The sequence below is a fragment of the Anomaloglossus baeobatrachus genome, chromosome 5 (genome assembly GCF_048569485.1).
Source record: "Anomaloglossus baeobatrachus isolate aAnoBae1 chromosome 5, aAnoBae1.hap1, whole genome shotgun sequence".
NCBI lineage: Eukaryota > Metazoa > Chordata > Amphibia > Anura > Aromobatidae > Anomaloglossus > Anomaloglossus baeobatrachus.
The window spans coordinates 385,811,560-385,834,365 of NC_134357.1; the positions used below are offsets into that span (position 1 = coordinate 385,811,560).

At 45.7% G+C, this 22,806-nt stretch overlaps 1 protein-coding gene across 1 annotated transcript in view; it reads right to left on the minus strand.

Moving 5' to 3' along the window:
• Window positions 1–22,322, minus strand: part of GPR179 (G protein-coupled receptor 179) — a 44,124-nt gene extending 21,802 nt beyond the window's left edge. Inside the window, exon 1 of the mRNA XM_075350077.1 lies at window positions 20,799–22,322. Coding sequence (XP_075206192.1) covers window positions 20,799–21,769 — 971 coding nt within the window. The 5' untranslated portion in view covers window positions 21,770–22,322. The remainder of the gene's footprint in view (window positions 1–20,798) is intronic.
• Between the last annotated feature and the right edge of the window lie 484 nt (window positions 22,323–22,806).

The window sequence follows — 22,806 nt, forward strand, 5'->3', positions numbered from 1 at the left end:
TACTTTGCCAGATAAATTTATGAAATATCCAGGTGGATAAAATGTCCATAAGGATATTTGAGAATTCAGGCACTTCATGTGGAGGCTCAGATTCGGGCCCCTATTCCGTTTCAGTTTGAGCAGGGTTTTCTACTACTTGAGGTTCAATGGGCACTGCAAACAAATTATCTTCTTTACCGGTAGACCTCCTATACACGGTATCTTGTTGTTCCTTTGAGAGCTCAACTGTGGGCCTTCTCCTTTGGATACGCAGGGGTGGAGCATGTTGCAATTCAGCAGCCAACCTGACGCCTCCTCCTGCCCCTCAGGTGGAACTTCATAGACCGAGTTGTTGGAGTGAACTCGCCATTTCACCCTGTGAGGGGGTCACCTCCCAACAATAGTTAAACTTTTTCTTGGGAATTTTAGCCCAATTCAACACCTGATCTCCTGGCTAAACAGGCACTTCTTGCACTGGATTATATCAGGATGGTCCATTTCTGAAAGAATTAAACTTTTGATCCCCCAACCTTCTTAGTGTTTGTAGTCACTATCAATGTTCTCGCACTCAAGTACTAACATTGCCTTTCGTGCAGTCCTCTTCAGGATCGAGTTCTGACTGCCCTACACATTGAACAAGTGTGAACAGGTGCTAGCTTGAAACACACCATAACTACAAAAATACATACATGCACTCTAAAATGCTAACATTGAATAAGGAAAATCTGGTATTGCATTACTGCTATGGGAATATTTAAAAAAAAGAGACACTTAGCTCATGTATTGGCCAAAGTATGTGGGCCCAGTTATCAACAACAAGGTGATCTCTTATATATTGGGACCCTAACTTAAAATGCCTCTATCTGGGTTAAAAACCTACATGTCTGGGCAGAAAGAATCCAGCTATAAAGGAAGGTGGACACAGCCTGTTTATAGGGACGCCCTATAACCAGGCTGTATCCACCTTCCTTTAACCCAGATAGAGGCATTTTAAGTTGGGTCCCAGAATATAAGAGATCACCTTGTCGTTGGTTACTAGGCTCACATGCATTGGCCAATACATAAGCTACTGTAAGTATCTCTGTTTTTCAAATATTCCCATCAGTGATTTTGGCCATTATGACCGAACAGTAGCATGTAGGGGGTGTATCCAGTGGTGGTGTGGAATTGATTTTGTATGCCGATACTAGTTCTGGAACATATTCAGGACACCTCATCTTCTAGTCCTCCTCCAAAGTTCACAACATTTAGCAATAGCGTTCAGTTGAAATGCTTACAGGCTCAATTACTTTGTGGATGGTAAGGCGTAGTTTGGGACTTATCAATGACGTAGAGTCGATGTATAGTGGGTACAGAAAGTATTCAGACCCCTTTAAATTTTCACTCTTTGTTTCATTTCAGCCATTTGGTAAATTCAAAAATGTTCATTTTTTTCTCATTAATATACACTCTGCACAAAATCTTGACATAAAAACCCCCAGAAATGTAGACATTTTTGCAAATTTATTAAACAAGAAAAACTGAACTATGACATGATCATACGTATTCAAACCCTTTGCTCAGACACTCATATTTAAGTCACATGCTGTCCATTTCCTTGTGATCCTCCTTGAGATGGTTCTACTCTTTCATTGGAGTCCATCTGTGTTTAATTAAACTGATAGGACTTGATTTGGAGAGGCACATACCTGTCTATATAAAACCTCACAGCTTACAGTGCATGTCAGACCAAATGAGAATAATGAGGTCAGGGAGCTCAGTGACAGAATTGTTGCAAGGCACAGATCTGGCCAAGGTTACAAAATAATTTCTGCAGTATTCAAGGTGTAGGTTCAGCGTTATAGGTGTAGATCATTTTTGCACAGCAGTGGCCTCCATAATCCTTAAAGGAGTTGTCCGACAAACTCAAAAATTTTTGGTAAGCTAATCTGTGCTGTATTGTCATATAAAACACTGCTACATTGTTATTTTTTGTTTTCTGACTTTTGTTCCTCTTGAATTCACCCTTTATTCTCTGCAGCTCTTTGTTTACATTCAGCTCCAGCAAACTGACCACTTCCTGTGCAAAACCTCAGTCAGAGCTGGCACCGCCTGGCCTCAGTGTCCAGCCTCTCCCTCTGCCCGCCCCCTGCACACACATTCCCTGTCAGTATTCTTCCCCAGCACCTGACCTGTTATCACTACAGAATTGCAAATAACAGCCCCACATCAGGCTTTGCACCCCACACCACATCGGGCTCTGCACCCCACACCACATCGGGCTCTGCACCCCACACCACATCGGGCTCTGCACCCCACACCACATCGGGCTCTGCACCCCACACCACATCAGGCTCTGCACCTCACACCACATCGGGCTCTGCACCCCACACCACATCGGGCTCTGCACCGCACACGCACATCGGGCTCTGCACCGCACACGCACATCGGGCTCTGCACCGCACACACACAGGGCTCTGCACCGCACACACACACATATAGCTCTGCACCGCACGCACACACGGCGCTCTGTACCGACCCCCCCAACCCCCATAGGGAACAGATGTAGTTAGTACATACTCACCCGTCATCGTCATCGGTCCCCGCCGCTCCTGCACGTTCGCGCACTGTCTGTGCTCTGGACATATCAGCACAGTAGTGACGTCACCGCTGTGCTGAAGAGAGCACAGACAGCGGGGCAGTGATGAGAAGCAGCGCTGCGCTGCTTCTCATCAGCACTTTCAAATGTACCAGCATCTGTGATCTGTGATGCCGGTACATTTGAATGTGTGATCCTGAGCAGGGGGCCCGGTGCTGGCGGTGACACCGCTGCAGCCGCCGCCAGGCCCCTCCCCCAGGTCACGGACCCCACAGCAGTGCAGGAGGAGGGTGCAGGGAAGGGGGGTGGGGCTCATCGCACTGTAGCCGCCCAGCAGGGAGGCGACATGCTGTTCCAGATTTGCATGTCAACATGGTCCTGCCCATGTTGACATGAAATGACCGGAAGCAGCAAAATCGCGGCAGGAGCGGTCACATGACCACTCTGAGTCGGGGGAGAGGGGCTGACAGCAGGGCAGGTAAGTGCTCTCTATCTACTTACCTGCCCCAATGTAGCCTAATAGGGTAATAAAAAAAAAAAAAGTCAAAAGAAGCCGGATAACCCCTTTAAATGGAAGGGACCACCAGAACTCTTCCTAGACTTGGCTGTACAGCCACACTGAGTAATTGTGGGAGAAGAGCCTTGATGAGAGAGATAAAGAAGAACCCCAAGATCACTGTGACTGAGCTTCAGAGATGCAGTAGGGAGATGGGAGAAAGTTCCACAAAGTCAACTATCACTGCAGCGCTCCACCAGTCGGACCTGTATGGCAGAGTGGCCCGATGGAAGCCTCTCTTCAGTGCAAGACATATGAAAGCACGTATAGAGTTTGCAAAGGAACACATGAAGGACTGACTCCCAGACTATGAAAAATAAGATTCTCTGGTCTGATGAGATGAAGATAGAATTTTTGGTGATAATTCTAAGCAGTATGTGTGGAGAAAACCAGGCACTGTTCATCACCTGTCCAATACAATCCCAACAGTGAAACATGGTGGTGGCAGCATCATGCTATGGGGGTGTTTTCCAGCTACAAGGACAGGATGACTGATTGCAATTGATAGATGAATGCGGCCAAGAACAGAGATATCCTGGAAGAAAACCTCTTCCAGAATGCTCTGGACCTCAGACTTGGCCGAAGGTTCACCTTCCAACAAGACAATGACCCTAAGCACACAGCTAAAATAACAAAGGAGTGGCTTCAGAACAACTCTGTGACCATTCTTGACTGGGCCAGCCAGGGCCCTCACCTAAACCCAATTGAGCATCTTTGGAGAGACCTGAAAATGGCTGTCCACTAATGTTCACCATCCAACCTGACGGAACTGGAGAGGATCTGTAAGGAAGAATGGCAGAGGATCCCCAAATCCAGGTGTGAAAAACTTGTTGCATCATTCCCAAGAAGACTCATTTCTGTACCAGCTCAAAAGGGGTGCTTCTACTCAATACTGAGCAAAGGGTCTGAATACTTATGACCATGTGATATTTCAGTTTTTCTTGTTTAATAAATTTACATTTCTGCTTTTTTCTGACAAGATGGGGTGCAGAGTGTAGATTAATGAGGAAAAAAAAGAACTTTTTTGAATTTATCAAATGGCTGCAATGAAACAGAGTGAAAAATTTAAAGGAGTCTGAATTCTTTCTGTACCCACTGTAATTCCTTCATGACGTTCCCCTGGAAGCAGGTACCTTTTCAAAGTGGATCCTCTTCAGGCACCCATACACACAGATAAAATCCTGGCAGGTAGCCAAAGCTGTTGACAGCCATCTGATCCCTGAATAGAGTCACAACCACAAATTTAGTGAAGTAGTTGGTCATTACCAAGCAGTACTTGTACCCATTGTGAGATGAACCAAACATGAAGTAGTCAACCATCAAGACTTTAAGCTGCTCAGAGGTCTTAATTACTTTTGCTAGGGACCCTTTCTTCAGGCGGCTTGGTTAGTTTACACTGTCGACATTTTCGGCAGGCCACTTCCATGAGGTGACAAAGTTAGGACCAGTTCATGACTTGCTGCAATCACCAAAAATGTATTTCCATCCCAAAGTGTCCACCGGTCACCCACTTTCGTAACTTAGCCAGTTCAGAATCGGACTCCTGCAACTGTACCATCATCTCTGGGCTTCCTCTTTTAACTCTTGGGCAGCCACCAGAGCTGTGGCAAAATGTCTGAAGTGTGGGATTCATCTCCCTCCAGCTCTTCATCCACTTTACAAGTTGGTAGCTCTTGTGTTACTCTGGACAGGGCATCTGCATGGGTATACTCAACCTTCAATCTATAGGATAATTTGTACCGAAATGTTTACATTCGGGCAACCCACCGCTGCTTCTGGACTCCCAGCTTTGCATTCTCTAAGCGTTGGAGGGGATTGTTATCGGTCCACACATGGACTTCCGACACTAACAAGTACTCTGCAAACGTTTCCATCATGGACCACACCAGGGCTAACAACTTTAGCTTGAAGGAGCTGTAGTTATCAGGGTTCTTCTAGGGTTCCCTCAGAGATCGGCTAGTATAGGCAATCACTCACTCTTTCACATATGCCAGGCTTGGGGCTTCAGTCAACGTGACCTTCTGGGCCCGGAAGGCTTCCTCTTGTCTCTTGCACCACTGGTTGGACCAGCCTTTAGCACCTCCAGCTTTCCCCCTCAATAATTCATGCACTGAAGCTGCGGCCTTGTCAAAGTCCTCAATAAATCAACAATAGTATCCAGATATCCAGATAGGCCCAGGAAGGCTCTCAACTCTATGAGCGTAATAGGTATAGATCATTTTTGTACAGCAGCCACCTTCTCCTTCATGGGATACACTAGTTCACTAGAGACAGTATGCCCCAGGTATTCAATTTTTTTCTGGAACAGATGACATTTTCAGGGCGTAATCTTCAGCCTGTACTTCTGAAGCTGCTCCAGTACCAGTCCAAGTCTGCTGAGGTGCTCCTCGAAGATGGGAGCAAACATGATGATGTCATCAAGGTATATCAAGGTTGCTTCAAGGTTTAAATGTCCTAGACATCTTTCCATGAGGCTTTGGAACATTCTGGGAGTGTTAGTGAACCTGTACCGCACTCAGTTGAACTCGAATAATCCTATGCGGAGTATGAAGGTCATCTTCGGCCAATCTTGTTTGGCCATGGGTACCTGCCTGTAGCCGCTAACCAGATAAAGAGAGTAGAAGTATTTAGCTTTCCCCAGAGCAGAGACTCATAACACCCTTCTTCCGGACCAGTACAATAGATGCAGTCCAAAGACTGGTTCTTCGAATCACCCCATTTTGCAGCATATGTGATAGCAAGTCTTTCATCTCTTGGTACATTGTATTTGGGATCTGCTGGTACCTTTCCTAGATGGGGGCAGTAAGCCAAGATGGAATTTTATGTTGGATAGCCTTGGTACAGTTGAGGTCGTCACTATGGCGCACAAACACCTCTTTATACAGTCTCAGTAGCTCTTCAACCATTCCCACTTGTTGAGGGGTAAACTCTGTCAGATTGGCTTCCATTTGCTTCAGGATGTCGGCCGGCTCTTGCCTCACCCTCCTGAAGTTTCTGCTCAAGAGACATGGCCAAAGTTCATGGATCTCCTGCCACTGGTGACAATCGTATGGCATCTGACCTGGTGAGATCTTCTGGAATTACAAAGACTTAGGCAACCTCTTTTGGGGAATTAGCTGCAAGCTAGCTCTGCTCATGTTCAGGCACCTCCCTAGCAATAGTCCTTTATGCACTATGGCCAGCGTACGGGCAACTAGGAGTTCGAGTGTCATTTTTCCTCCTTCCTTCCAGGCTTGACCTACACTTCTACCCCACATAGCAGTAACCGTGCCGGACCGGCATGGCTAGTACTGTCTGTCTCAGGGGCTGTGTCAAAGCGGAGTTCAGGGGCACCACCACTCTTTCTAGTGGGTTGGAGGCATGGTAGCCACCTGAGAGCCCATATCTATCAATCACCGGATTTTCATTCCATTAAACTTTGCCAATGTTGTGGGTCTCTCAGAGACTACGCTATCTGAGTCTTCATCTTCCTCCCCAAAATTGTCTAACCCCACGGTCTGTTCCTCGACTGTGGGGCATGTGTTTAACAACCGCCCCCTCTGCTGTTTTTTTTTTTTTTTGGGTGGGCAATTTCTGGAGATGTGCCCTCTTCTTCCGCAAGTCCAACCTTCAATTCCACACTCCCCTGGTCTGCAACACTGCTGGTACTGCTGATCTCTCAAAGAAGGATAGTACTGTTCTGTTCTCTTCTCATATAGCGGTGTGGTGTTTGCCTCAGCCAGTTTTGCAGAGATTCTTTTAATATCACGCAACTCCTCCTTAATTTCTCAAAATCTCTTTCACAACTCACAAGCCCAGTTGAGCTCCACACTGGTCAGCTCATAGGTGGCTATCCCATGGCTTCGGATCATGCTGGTCAGTACTGGTGCCTCAAGTTCTCATACCCTGGCTTCAGCTCCGACTTCTAGAAAACTGATGTTGGGGTTATGCTTTAAGCACTCTTTTAGGGCTTTTCTTAAGTAAGGATCCTTCAAACCATCAATCAACTGGTCCCATAATACTTTAACCAATGGTCCCAGTCCCTATACTCTTCCTCAGTCTTCATAGTGAAATAGGCTATCACTTCCTGCAATGCATTTATGTATTGGATCCCAGTTTTCCCTTCCCTCTGAACCCAATGGAATGGACGGATGTGCAGACTGTCTAAGTCGGTGGTATATAAGTCCATGTCTTCTAGAATGTTAATGATCTTGTCCACCGTATCTTGATTTTTTGGCTGTTGAAACATTACGGTCTGTTGGGGCTCTCCATCTATGGACAACAGGGCTATCTTCGCCTATAAGGCAGAAGTCATGGGATGCATGTGTAGCATGCTTTACAGTCATTCTACCCAGTCCCACAGCACCTGATTGTCCCCAGCAAACTTTGGCAAGTTGCTGAGCATGGCTCCCTGAGGAATACTGCCCCTGACAGCCTTGGTCATTGACTGACCTGCCACCTTTGCGTTGGAGTGTTGCATCCTGCCGACTACATCAAATGTTGCACAGAGGCAGCATGCAGTAAGGATGCTCACTGGTGACTTCAACGGAAGATGGAGGAGGGATGGGTAAGCAAGGCAATGAAAAAATACACAGCAAAAGAAATTAAATGACAGTTGGCATGTCTCACAGTTACACTTGACTGATCAAGTATGTGCAATCACTGAAGATTTTTTACAAATAAATTCACTTAGCAATAAATCAACCTGTGTCCTTCCATCAGGAGAACGTCAAAGTTACCCTACCAGGGTCACAATGTAAGGGGTGGGCAGACCCCTTACAAGGGAGTGTAGTTCTTTTCTGATGTTATCCAATAAAAATGTTTTTAATGTATGTACATTGTGTTAGGGTTTCCCCAATGACCGGGTGGGACGGCTGTCTCACAGAAACAAGTGGTAGGAGGAGCCGGCAAGTTAAGGGGAGGGAGAGAAAAGATGTTGAGAAAAAGTGGGAGGAAGAAGGCAGTTGAGTCCGGGACGGGAGAGAAGCAACAGAGCAGGGGCAGAATGTGGGAGCTGGAGAGAAACGGAGCGGGCGGAACCTCAAAGTGCGAAGCAGTACCGGTGTGGGTCCGGTCTGTGGGTAGCCGTAGTGGGAGCCAGGTGAAGAGGATTAGCCGGGCACATCCCCACTGGAGGAGACGTCAGGACAGGTTTTCCCCCAGCCAAAGAAGTGTAAAGTCATCTATTACTGTCGGGTGTGTGAAGAAGTTGTGAGCAATAAAATGCCTTCTGATTTCACTGAAACACGTCTGAAGAGTGTTTGCACGTCGGACGACATATGCACCACCACACTCTGCCCCACCAAGTCATCTCTTGTCCCCAAAGTGACGGCGGCACCTAAGCCTAGCAGAAGGGGCCACGACTACGATCCCCGAGGCACCCCTGGCACCCCGTTACAACAATATGCAATAAACAGGAAAACATAAACTATTATAGACCCACTTATGTCAGCGGTTTAGTAAACATGGCAATGCACTATACCAGCAGTTAACTCTATTATTAAGCTATTCGCTTTCTGTACCATACGCAAGGTTGAAAGTAACGGCCCGATTTACTTTAATGCCGCTTGGAAAAAATGTTTCTTTGATTGATCTTTTTCCGGTGACAAAGTTCTGTAATCAGTCTTCAGGTTCCTCTGGCAACGATATTCAGTCTTTGGATTCCTTTGGTGACATTTGGTGTTCTGAGTCCTCTGGCAATGATATGCTGTCTTATGGTTCCTCTGGCGATGATATTAGGTCTTTGGGTTATTCTGGCATTGGTATACGGTCTTCGGGCTCCTCTGGCTATGGTATGCCGTCTTTGGGTTCCTCTAACTATGATATACAGGGTTTGGATTTCTCTGGGCTCAGTGCACTCCCAGATGATTCCCTTGCAGATAACATGGCCTGCTTTGCTGTGCACACATCCATTCCCCTGATAAACATGGCGCCAGCAGCACCTTCTCATTGCTGGCCCAGCCTTTTAAATTTAAATGCGCCACAGTGGTCACCTGACTTGGTTTCTTCTTCTAAATTTTCCCTCAAAGAAACACATTCCTTACAGATTGGTTCCCAGTTACCCTGATCCTCCGGCAGATGGCGATGTTGGTGCACAAATGCCTTGGAGCACTGAATCTGAGTATCTTTTTCTGGCAACCCTCTTGCATTACCTAATACAAACTACGGTGGATCTGTGACTAGTTGAACAACAAAATAATCACTTCTGATGCTGGCGCAGGTGATGGAGAGGCTTGCACTGGATCAAGGAGGGTGACAGTAGGTAAGTGGAATATTTTTTTACTTTTTCTGAATCTATCCCCCAAGTATCAAGCAGCATTTGCCTGGATAACCTCTTTAAATCACACGCGTGGTTGTATGTTTTCAGAATTAGCTGCAATATGTGTGTACGTGAGGAATAACACTTTTTCTGACAGTCATTTCCATTGCATTCTGCATTTTTCACCAATTTTCACCTTTATAGACTCTGTCTCAAGTTTCAGTTGTCTCTGATCTAGTGAGATAACTAGCTGCTATGATGTCTCCTATACACAGAACAGAGATATCCCTTAGTATTCTTTATCTCTATTCTTCACTATCTGACAAACAGCCACCTGGAATATATTATACATCAACACTGAGCTTTGTGGCTGTGATTCCAGCTCTGAGGTGAAATACAATTGCTGAAATCTGTAGCATGATCTGCCCATATCTGCCTGGTCCTTCACTGTGCTGAGTGCTTATCATCCCTCCCCATCCTCTCTTTAGACTGAAATGGGCAAAGTAACCTTACACCTCACTGTGCTGGCTGCACCTTTTGTTTTGACAAAGACATCTGTGCTTTTTTCAGAGTGGATGTAAAGTTCAGTAAACATGGGGGAGGAGAAGTGGCTCCATGTGGAGAATGAAGCAGATTTCTTGGATAAGATACCGTACATTAAAAACGTTTCTCTAGTACTATTGTTTTATGTTAAAGGTAACCTGTCACTTTGGAGTATGCTATTTACCTGCAGATATACAGTAATTGTGTCGCCCAGGGATAGGGGGTACTCAGAGCCGGGCCAATGGGGTCGCTTCTAGAGGTATCACGGTGACGTGACCCGGTCTGTGATCCCAGGATCCACAACAAAAGGGGAATATATTTATTATTATTAATATGTAAAGGGGATTGTCTGTGACGCCACCCGTGGGTTGCAGTGATGAGATGGTGGCACCGCCGCTGCCTCTGGGGACCGTCCTTTGTAAACCAACTTGCCAAATGGACGTTCACTGTTGGCGGGTGTCTTCGGGTCTCACACCCAGATGTACAGTCAGGGGCCCTTCCTTCCACACTCTCTGTCTGTCTCTCTCTTGTCTGGACTAGTCCGTTTGAACGGCCTCCGGATTGGGTCCATCTCCCGGCACCGGCGGGCTACAACCCTGTCCCGGTCGCCTCAGGTTCCCCGCTGCCGGATCTCCGTCGTCTGTGGCCCTCACAGCCACCTAGTCCGGTAGTCCAGGGCTCCAATCCCGGCTACCACTTTCTCCGGGGAGCTGCAAGCCTCCCCTGTCAGCTTTCCACTGACTACAGCACAACTGAACTGAATTCTGCTTTGTCACTTCCTTAGCCCCTCTCGCCCCCTCCCTTTTCCTCGGGAGGGGGTGAGTAGGGCCCTAATTGGCTGCTCTACATCTGTGTGGGGATTGTGTAGCTGCCACGGAGGATTAACTCTTTCTGTGACTACCTGGTTTTACCAGGGCGTCACATAAGGCTATGTGCACACACTTCAGTTTTGTTTCTTCAGCAAAAAACACAGCCTCTGGCAGAAAAACGCACATCTAGCCGAAAAAAACGCGTCAAAGAACACGTGTTTTTGATGTGTTTTCAGTGTGTTTTTGACACATTTTGGTGCGTTTTTCCCATGCGTTTTTTCACTATATTCAATGGCAGAAACGCAGGGAAAAGCACGAAAAGAAGTGACATGCTGCTTCTTTTTTTTCTGCACTCAAAACTGCAGGCAAAAAGAAGCAACGTGCGCAAGGCCTTTCTGAATTCTCATATACTTTGCTGGGAAAGGAAATGCATGCAGTTTAGGGCAACAAACTGCACTCAAAACTGTACCAAAAAGCATCAAAAACTGGGGCCTTAATCTGCAGGTAAATATCATCACAATGCTACTTTGCTGCTATATTGAAAGTGTGACTATTGGGAGCTGCCAAATTCCAGTAATAGGGGTGGTGCATGGAGTGACTACAGTGTCCGCTCACAACACTGCTCACTATATTGTGAGTGGCGGCTGTAAGCACTGGTACTTTGACAGCTCACGCACTGCACATCCTACTGTCAATCAAAATGCCCAGGACGTGCTTATAGCTGTTGCTCATGGTATAGTGACTGCTGTTGTGAGCTGTGACTGTAGGGCCGCCCTGTACCACCCCTAAGGGGTACTTTGCACACTACAACATCGCAAGCCGAAGGTAGTGTGGCGCCCTGGACTAGCCAGGTCGTCACAGGTACTGCAACATACACCCCCACCCCGAGACAGGCACCTCAGCCAGACACAAAATCTTTGTTGCCTCCCCCCAGGGGCTGATGTCCACACCAGGTGAGGTGGAGCCAGGCGGTTGGCCCCACCCACTGAGGAGTTCACAGTCCTGGAGGCGGGAAAAGGAAGGGAGTTGAGAGATCAGTTAGGGACGTGAAGGAGTGAAGTGGGAGTGGAGGAGCAAACTGACCGTGTCCGGGTGTGTGGCCCGGGCACTAAGAGCAAGGTTGGCAGACGGTGGTGGCTGTCTGCAGGAGAGGCAGATCAACGCGGAACCGTAGGACCGGGGTCGGGCGGTGGCCTGCCGGTACCGAACCGGGGAGCGAAGTGAAGCCAGCACACACAGGCAGGGCCTACGGACCCCGACCAGGCTTGGAGTCGCCATTAGAGGTCAAATCCGTCAGTGACCGGAACCCCAGGGGTTTTCTAACAGCCAAGACCCGATTGAAGGCAACTGTCCAACCAGCCAAAGGAAATACAGCTACCGCCACAGCTAGAGTTCCAAGGGCCAGAGACTGTGGGCAAAAGGGCTCCTCCGGCACATATACACGCTGGGGAGCGGGTTACCGGTGGGAACCCATCGAGACCGAACATACACACAGGTGCAGGGAAAGGGAGCCACCACCAACCGTCCGGGAGAAGCCACAGCAGCCGGCTGCGGGACCTGTTCATCCAGCCGTTTGGTTTACCAGAGACTTTGCGTACATTTGTGGCTGAGTGAGTACTACCGTGCCATCCGGCACCGCGCTGCGCAGTCCAAGCGACCCTGCACCTTCCCGACCCTGACTCCCCATCACCTCACCGGGCCCCGGGACAACCAACCTCTACCCACGGAGGGGGAAACAACATCCCAGCTGCTCCCTGCCATCGCTCCCGGGATCCCCGTCACCAGCAGCGGTGGTGCCCCAACCTCACCACAAACCGTGGGTGGCGTCACGGACCAAATCCCCAAACCAAACCACCCCCTTTCACTCACGGGCGAGGAGCGCCACTCGAGTCCCCAGATCCGGCCCACCGCTCGAGCCACCGAGCAGCCATCGCAGCAACGCCGGACCCGAGCGTTAGCGAGCGCAGCAGCGGCGGCGCCCTCCCCGCCCGCGACAGTAGCGATGCCGAGCGCGATAGTCCCCGCCCCCGTCGCAGCTGCGATATCTTGTGATAGCTGCCGTAGCGAACATTATCGCTATGGCAGCTTCACATGCACTTACCTGCCCTGCGACGTCGCTCTGGCCGGTGAACCGCCTCCTTCCTAAGGGGGCGGGTCGTGCGGCGTCACAGCGACGTCACACAGCAGGCGGCCAATAGAAGCAGAGGGGTGGAGATGAGCGGGACGTAAACATCCCGCCCACCTCCTTCCTTCCTCATTGCAGCCGGGACGCAGGTAAGGAGATGTTCCTCGCTCCTGTGGCTTCACACACAGCGATGTGTGCTGCCGCAGGAACGAGGAACAACATCGTAACATCGGTCCTTCCAAAATTATGGAAAGGACTGATGCTACACCAATCATACGATTTCGACGCTTTTGCACTCGTTAATCATAGTAAAAAGGATTCACATACTCCGATGTCGACAGTGACGCCGGATGTACGTCACTTTCGATTTGACCTCACCGACATCGCATCTGCGATGTCGTAGTGTGCAAAGTACCCATAAGACTGAAAGCTGACAGCTACCTGGAGGAAATAAGTTCATCCTTCCTCAATAAGTACACAGTTTCCCTTTAAATTTGCTGAAATGACAGAGGCCATTTAAACTGGCAATTATAATGAGTGTTGACCAAAACATGCAAATTCAAAAATTCACTCCATGATAATTAATGGGCCATAATCTTTTCTATAAACAACCACCAAACAATTGGGTTGGATTGTTTTGGCCATAAAATGCTGAGATTCTTTTGACCCTGCAGAATTATAAATGCCGTTGGGATTTATAACAAATGTTGGGCTGTAACGGAGAATCAATAAAATGAACATTGCACACTTTCTTATAACTAGTGTCAGAAGCTAAGGGTGAAAACGGCATAAGAGCAGTGCAATGATGGTCTCTCCATAGTATAGGCAATTCATGTTTGATCACCAGGGAGTATCAAACTTTCAGAACCATAGCCAATTGGCATCAAAGATTAGCACATCAGTGTTTACATCTCGAATAACTCTTTTGTAGTTAATCTGTCTCCTATATGTTTTAGTAAAAACCTATATACCATATATCCTTTAAAATAACAATTTTGGAGCATTTTTGTCAAAATTTTCACTAGCCAACATTCTTCCACGAATATTTAAGAGACAAATTGACAACTACAATGCCTTGTGAAAGTATTCGGCTCCTTTGAATTTTTCAACCTTTTCCCACATTTAAGGCTTCAAACATAAAGATAAAAAATTTAATGTTATGGTGAAGAATCAACAACAAGTGGGACACAATTGTGAAGTTGAACGAAATTTATTGCTAATTTTAAACTCTTTTTAAAAAATAAAATAACTGGAAATTGGGGCGTGCAATATTATGCGTCCCCTTTACTTTCAGTGCAGAAAACTCACTCCAGAAGTTCATTGAGGATCTCTGAATGATCCAATGTTCTCCTAAATGACTGATGATGATAAATATAAGCCACCTGTGTGTAATCAAGTCTCCATATAAATGCACCTGCTCTGTGATAGTCTCAGTGTTCTGTTTAAAGCACAGCGAGCATCATGAAGACCAAGGAACACAACAGGCAGGTCTGTGATACTGTTGTGGAGAAGTTTAAAGCCGGATTTGGTTACAAAAAGATTTTCAAACCGTTAAACATCATAAAGAGCACTGAGCAAGCGATCATATTGAAATGAAAGGAGTATCATACCACGGCAAATATGCCAAGAAACCGGCCATTCATCCAAACTTTCATCTCAAACAAGGAGAAGACTGATCAGAGATGCAGCCAAGAAGCCCATGATCATTCTGGATGAACTGCAGAGATCTACAGCTGAGGTGGGAGAGTTTGTCCATAGGACAACAATCAGTCGTACACTGCACAAATCTGGCCTTTATGGAAGAGTGGCAAGGAAAAAGCCATTTCTCAAAGTATCCATGAAAAGTGTTGTTTAACGTTTGCCACAAGCCACCTGGGAGACACACCAAATATATGGAAGAAGGTGCTCTGGTCAGATTAAACCAAAATCAAACTATTTGGGCACAATGCCAAATGACATGTTTGGTGTAAAAGCAACACAGCTCATCACCCTGAACACACCATCCCCACTGTCAAACATGATGGTGGCAGCATAATGGCCCACCTGCTTTTCTTCAGCAGGGACAGGAAAGAAGGTTAAAACTGATGGGAAGATGGATGGACACAAATACAGCACCATTCTTGAAGAAAACCTTTTGGAGTCTGCAAAAGACCTGAGACTGGGAGGAAGATTTGTCTTCCAACAAGACAATGATCCCAAACATAAAGCAAAATCTACAATGGAATGGTTCACAAATAAACGTATCCAGGTGTTAGAATGGGCAAATCAAAGACCAGACCTGAATCCAATCGAGAATCTGTGGAAAGAGCTGAAAACTGCTGTTCACAAACGCACTCCATCCAACCTCACTCATCTCGAGCTGTTTGCAAAGGAAGAATGGGCAAGAATTTCAGTCTCTCGATGTGCAAAACTGATAGACACATACCTCAAGAGACTTGCAGCAGTAATCGCAACAAAAGGTGGCACTACAAAGTATTAACTTAAAGGGGCCGAATAATATTGCACACCCAACTTTTCAGTTTTTTATTTTTTTAAAAAGTTTAAAATAAGCAATAAATATCATTCACCTTCACAATTGTGTCCCACTTGTTGTTGATTCTTCACCATAACATTAAAATTTTTATCTTTATGTTTGAAGCCTGAAATGTGGGTAAAGGTTGAAAAATTCAAGGGGGCCGGATACTTTCGCAAGGCACTGTACATCTCACACTTTTCCTTGTCAAAGGTGTATGTGCCTTCACTTTCAGCTCCCATTGGAGACTAGTACAGTGTATATGGACACCCCCAATTGGTGACATCTAGTTGACAATTTATTAAAAACTTCTAAGAGGAATAACAGAAGCTGTATAGGTTTTAGATTTTATAGAGAACTTTGTGAGAGACCAGGAGTACTGACTGGCACTCTTTAACGTGTTAACCATACCATGGTATCATCATTCTAATTATAAAGTAAAAAAGGTGGAATGTATATATAACTGGCTGTTATAAATGAATTTAATTTATATCAACAAAACATACATTAAAAAAGTGTGAAAATACTGAAAGGTAAATGACAATCAAGGAGAAGGCAAGAATAGAGTTGAACATGCAGTTGAAACCAGAAGTTTACATACACTATTTAAAAAGACACATCTGCATGTTTTTCTCACTATATGACATGAAACCAGAATAAACCTTTCCCGTTTTAGGTCAATTATGAACCAAAATTGTTTATATTTGCCAAATTCCGGAATAATGAGAGAGAAAGAGAATATTGTAAGACATTTTTATTACTTTCTGCAAAATCAAAAGTTTACAATCACTAAGAGTACTATGCCTTTAAACAAAATTGGACAGCCCATTTGATGATGTCATGTCTTTGAAGCTTCTGATAGGTTTATTAGCAACATCTGAGTTAGAGACACAACTGAGGAAGTATTTTAATGCAAAGCTAAAACACACTGTTGGGAAAGTCAAAAGAAATCAGCCAAGATCTCAGGAACAGAATTGTGGACTTGCACATGTCTGGTTCATACTTGGGTGCAATTTCCAGATACCTGAAGGTGCCTTGTTCATCTGTACAAACAATTATACGCAAGTACAAACAAGATGGGAATATCCAGCTATCATACTGGGTTCTGTGTACCATAGATGAATGTGCTTTGGTCAGTCAGTCATGTGCATATCAACCCGAGAACAAAAGCAAAAGACCTTGTGAAGATGCTGGCGAAATCTAGTAAGTTTGTGTCATTATCCACAGTGAAAGAGTACTGTATCAACATGGGCTGAAAGGCCACTCTACCAGAAAGAAGCCATTACTCCAAAAGAAACATAAAAATGCCAGATTAATGTTTGCAAATGCAAATGCAAATGCACACAAGAACAAAGACCTTAATTTTTGAAGACATGTAGTCTGATGAAACTAAAATAGAAGTGTTTGGCCATAATGACCATCGTTACAATTGGAGGAAAAAGAGAGAAGCTTTGAAGCTTAAGAATACCATCCCAACTGTGAAGCATGGGGGTGGCATCATCATGTTGTTGGGTTGTTTTACTGCAGGAGGAACTGGTGCACTTCACAAATAGATGGCAACATGAGTAAAGAAGATTATGTGGCAATACTTAAGCAACATCTCAAGACATCAGCCAGGAACTTAAAGCTCAGGCAGAAATGGGTCGTCCACATGGACAATGACCCGAAGCATACTGCCAAACTGGTGACAAAGTGGCTTAAGGATAGCAAAGTCAAAGTTTTGGAGTGGACCATCAGAAAGCCATGATCTCAATCCTATTGAAAATGTATGGGCAAAGCTGAAAGGACAGGTAGGAGCAGGGCGACCTACAAACATGGCTCAGTTACACCAGTTCTGGCAGGAGGAATGGGCCCAAATTCCTACCAACTATTATGAGAAGCTTGTGGAAGGATATCAAGAACATTTTACCCAAGTCATGCAGTTTAAAGTCAATAGTACCAAATACTAATGAAATGTATGTAAACATTTGACTTTGCAGAAAGTAATAAAAATGCCTTAAAACATTCTCTCTCATTATTCTGGCATTTGGCAAATATAAAAAAAGTTTGGTAATCCTAATTGACCTAAATGGGAAAGGTTTATTCTGATTTCATGTCGGATAGTGAGAAAAACATGCATACATGTCTATTTAGATAGTGTATGTAAACTTCTGGTTTCAACTGTACAAATCTGTCAGTATGGGCCAATGACACATATGTGAGGCCTGTCGGGAGACTATTGGGGCAAGAAAGATCAGCATGTTGGATTTTAACATGTCTAATCCTCTATTTCAGCAGGAGATAAGCCCCCAGAGAGGACTGGCAGCAGCTTATGCCTCTCTCCGCTATCTCTCCCAACTCCAATGTAAACATGCACACTAGGTCGTGCTGAACATGCATGTTTATTGGGGAGTCGGGAGAGATTGCTGCCACCTGTATACATTTTCAGATGAACATGGTGTTATGTGGATGGACAGTTTAAGTAAATAGTATATTTTCTGTATCAATGTTTGATTTTCTCTTGTGAATGTCATCATAGCGTATGATATAATTCGGAATTTAGGTTTCAGAGTGTAAAACCGGGAAAGTTTTACAATACTCAATTAATTCCACTCGATTTTCATGATCTCTGTTTGCCATCATACAATTGGAACTTTCATTGTTGACTTCAGCAGAAGTAAATCTGTCCTGATCACGTGATCATACTTGGTTGGTTATAGGTAAAAGGGATCAGAGCTACATCTTAGGCCCCCTTCACATGTCCGTGTCTCCGGTATGTGCTAGGTCCGTGCCCGTATGTATCGGAGACACGGGCACACGTATACCCATTAAAATCAATGGGTATATGTGCACGCACGTGTTCTGCCAGAGGCCCGTGTGGAGCAGACGTGTGCCGTGTGCTCCACGCGGATGCATGTCAGTGTTTCTCCGGCAGCATGGTCCCGCACATGTACCACACGGAAGAAGTGTGGATGCGGGTGCACGTGACTCGCGCTGGAGAAACACACGTGGCATTGTAAAAAATAAAAAAACACATACCTCCACGAGCTCTGCAGTCTCTGCCGCGGCTGTCCCCTGCATCCGTCCCCCAGTGAATTTGAACAACGCGTCTTCTTCACCTGGGGCCGGAAGCAGCGTCAGCGGGGCGTGGCTTTGGCCGGAGCTGTCATTCAGCACCACAGACAGCGCCGGATGATGCAGGTAAGGCGGGGCTTTCCATTCTCCGTGTGTTATTACGTATAACACACGGTGAACAGCAGTGTGCCACAAACACGGCATACGGGGATCAAACCACCCCATGAACACGTACTGTACGTGAAAAAACGGATCGTTTTTTTCACGGACGTGTGAAGGGGGCCTTAGGCTGAGTTCACATGTCCAGTAATCATTCTTTAGAACAGATCCAGCACCAATCCATTGGCAAGAAAGTCGTGCAAACATAACTTTTTTGTCTGTTTTGAAAAAAAAATTATTTTTGCAGGATACGTTTTTTTTACTTGGGAGTCTATGGAAATTTTAATCCGTTAACTGATTCTATTTGAAATTGACCCAGTAAAGAAAAAATGGATCATTTACAAATGAAAGAAAAACGGATGGTTAAATAGCAATGAGTTAATGGATCCATTTTTCCATAAACTCCCATGTTAAAATAATAAATCTTGCAAAAATCAATTTTTTTAAAATAGAAAAAAAAAAGTTGTGTTTGCACAACTTTCTGCCAGTGGACTGCTACTGGATCCATTCTAACGGATGATTATTGGATATGTGAACTAAGGGGTACTTTTCACACTACGACATCGCAGCTGCGATGTCGGTGGGGTCAAATTAAAAGTGACGCACTTCCGGCATCGCATGCGACATCGTAGTGTGTAAAGGCTCGATGATACGATTAACGAGCGCAAAAGCGTCGTAATCGTATCATCGCTGCAGCGTCGGCGTAATCCATAATTACGCTGACGCGACAGTCCGATGTTGTTCCTCGCTCCTGTGGCAGCACACATCGCTTTGTGTGAAGCCGCAGGAGCGAGGAACATCTCCTACCGGCGTCACTGCGGCTTCCGTAGGATATGCGGAAGGAAGGAGGTGGGCGGGATGTTTACATCCTGCTCATCTCCGCTCCTATTGGCCACCTGCCGTGTGATGTCGCAGTGACGCCGCACGACCCACCCCCTTAACAAGGAGGCGGGTCGCCGGCCAGAGCGACGTCCCAGGACAGGTGAGTCCATGTGAAGCTGCCGTAGCGATAATGTTCGCTACGGCAGCTATCACAAGGATATCGCTGCTGCGACGGGGGCGGGTACTATCGCGCTCGGCATCGCATCATCGGTCTGCGATGTCGCAGCGTGCAAAGTACCCCTTAGCCTTACAAGAACCCATGGACCTTAAAGTCCCTCGCATGGTGAGAACCCCACTAAAAGTAAACAATGAAGATTTAGGGATGTCAAAAACCACAAGGAATCAATATACAAAGTATATTGTAACATTTTATAACTTTTCAATAAATAACCTTTATCTGAAACCAGAAAACCAGCTTAAAATTATAGATTGAACTAGAGACAACTGAGAGACATGGAGGGTGCCACAGTTACAGCATGTTTCCATCAATGGGGATGCCACAGCTTGGACAGACATTTGTAAAGCCACGTTAAATAATAATTGGAATGAACATTTACATAAGTCATTTAAGTAATATGAAATATGAAGGTACATCTTCAGCAGAAGCAAAAAAAGAAATAATGCAAAATTAAAAACGTGGGAAAGAGTAGCTCTCTTGGGTGGGTAGTCTGGATCATGTATCGTGGTTGTGTAAGTGACACTTTCCCTTGTCGTTCCCCAACACTCGATTGAACTTAACGGACATTTTAGTTTTTTTCAATCTTATTAACTATGCAAAAAGATGTCTTTAGCATAACTGTGAGGGTAGAATATTGGTATCAAGGCCGTAGAGCCATAATTTTATGGTAAGTCATTTATGATATGGCAGTTCTATATGGATTTACTAATAAATAAGGGGACACTTAGATGGAGAGGCAGTGGGGGTGCACAGACAGCTAGGACCTGGCATACTAGGGCCATCTGCTCTCTCAGAGCTGGCGGATGGGAGATTTGCAGCTTAACAGCTGCTCAGTTTGAGGGCGGATGTGAGTGATACAGAAATCAGCGTGTGTCAGTCTAATCTGTGGGGGGAGGGAAAATGGAAGGACAGGTGAGAGACAGAATGGGCAAATAGCAAGCAAAGTAAAAAATGTCATAATTATGTCAACTGCGTATAATAACCCGCATATTATAGTATGACCCAGTTAGTATTATTCCCGTGAAACTAATAATCATATTGTATCATCAACAGAAACACTACAGATACATTTTCAGTCAGACCCTCATCCCCCTCCCATCTCGTTTCTCTCCCTCCTCCATGTTCCAAGCTCTTCAAAGATCCCATCTGTCCTCAGCCCACACAATAATATGGAGGTTCACTTACTTAAATTCTGGACTCAGATCAGGCTTCAGCCCATAAAATGCAGTGGACAACGAGACCATCCATCCTTGTGCAAATCGACCTCCCTCGCACTCCAGAAAGGGTTTCGACCACTGAACATGGCTTGGGTCCAAAACATAGCTGTCACCTCTGCTCCACTTGGGAGTTTCTAGGCTCTGGAGGTCATTTAGTAGAATTGCTTTGGTAAGAGAAGGGTTGGTTTGAAAGGTGGTCCAGTTACCAAGGTCTATCCTGTGTCTCAAACGATGAAGGGACAAAGACAGGTCCTGAAGCAAAATTTCATGACCCACCTTTGTCGCCTGAAGAAGCAGCTGAGGTTTAGAGGACATGGGATGTGCAGTGAAGGAGAGCATGGCCCTATATATATGTGGTTCCCCTCCAGCCAGACTTCGTACCAAAGCATGGTACCATTCCATATCCTCCTTTATGCTGGATTCTCGCATGTCACTAGCCTGGAATATCATGTTAAGGAAGTTGGTAGCATGCAACAAGTAGTCCAGTGGCCTTCTGACATGATGGAGAAGTGTCTCAGGTGGAGACCCCTGCAGGTCTGTTAGCTCAAATCTCCTTGAGCAATTGGCTTCTGATAGAGAAAGAAGGTCACCTGAGTGTAAGAACTGTACAGCTGCCTTTTTGCCCTCTTCATCAGGCTGGTCTGGATTAGGCGTGGAGGGCTCAAATGGAGTTGTTTGGGTTGCTGTTGTAGGAGAGGGTGAAAATAGAAAGGAATATGTAACTGGAGGAGTGGGAGAAGAGTCTGGAGAAACAGGAACAGGCACAGAAACTGAGGGAGTTGGCAGAGGAGATAAAGATGTTGGTGATGGAGTGGGGGTTGGAGTTGGTGTCCACTCGTCAATGGCATATTTCCAAGAAGGGCTCTGAAAATCCTCGTTGGCATGGAGAAAATGCTGGGCATGATGGCACCATAACAGTGCCCACCATAGCACCGCCATCTCTCCGTGAAGAAAAAATCATGCCAGGGATCTCATCCCTGCCAATCGTCGGAGGAGTCTTGGCCAGTTCTCTTCTGAATACGGACACCCCATTGCACAGAAGGACCAAATGCCTTTCAGGGCATGAAATGCTGGTAGTCTGATGCCATCTATAGCGGAACCTCTAAGCAACAGATATCTGCTACGGTCTCACGTGCACTGTGGACCTATCTTGTCTTCTCTATAAGATTCCCATGCTTCCTTCCCACTCCCTCTTGTCTCACTCCTCCCTTTATAGCTCTATCCTGTTACAAATCCTCACCACTTTCTCTCTCAGACTCCTTTCTCCCTCTCACTTATCTGTCTTCCCTGTGATTCTCTCTCTTCTTCTCTCTATTCCTCTATCTCTCTCATGGAACCCCCTCCCTCTCAGTCTTGCTCCGGTTATGTGTACGTCACTTCGTTCCCCAATCTCTGCCTGGCACTGCCCCCTACACCCTGTGCCCGCTTCCCATGACAGGGCTGCCTAAACCTTGTGCTTGCTAATAGATGGAGGTGTGAGAGCAAGGACTGCTGGGCAACGATCAAAAGGCTCAAATATGAGGGAGGAGTGTCTGCAGGATGCAGATGTTATGGGAAAGCTGGCAGATTATGATGGGTACGGTGCCTCCTTTAGGCAAGATGCTGAATATTATTATTATTATTTATTTATAGAGCACCATTGATTCCATGGTGCTGTACATGAGAATGGGGGTTACATACAGAATACATAGATATATAAGTTACAATAGACAGACTAGTGAATATGTGATGTTTGTGTAGCTCAGGGGGGGTACTGGTACTTATTGAAAAAAAATACATTTCAGCCAATGCTTCTTGGGAAGGAAGTATGCAAATTAGATAATTAGTACATGCCATTGTATTGAGGCGTTACAGACTTGCTGGTAAGGACTCATGCTTAGCAGAACAGAGCTAAAAAGAAATTTGTTTTGCACATATAGTTAGTATACTAATTTCCACCATCCGTGGGGAATATAGAACAAGTTGGCATCTGGAGC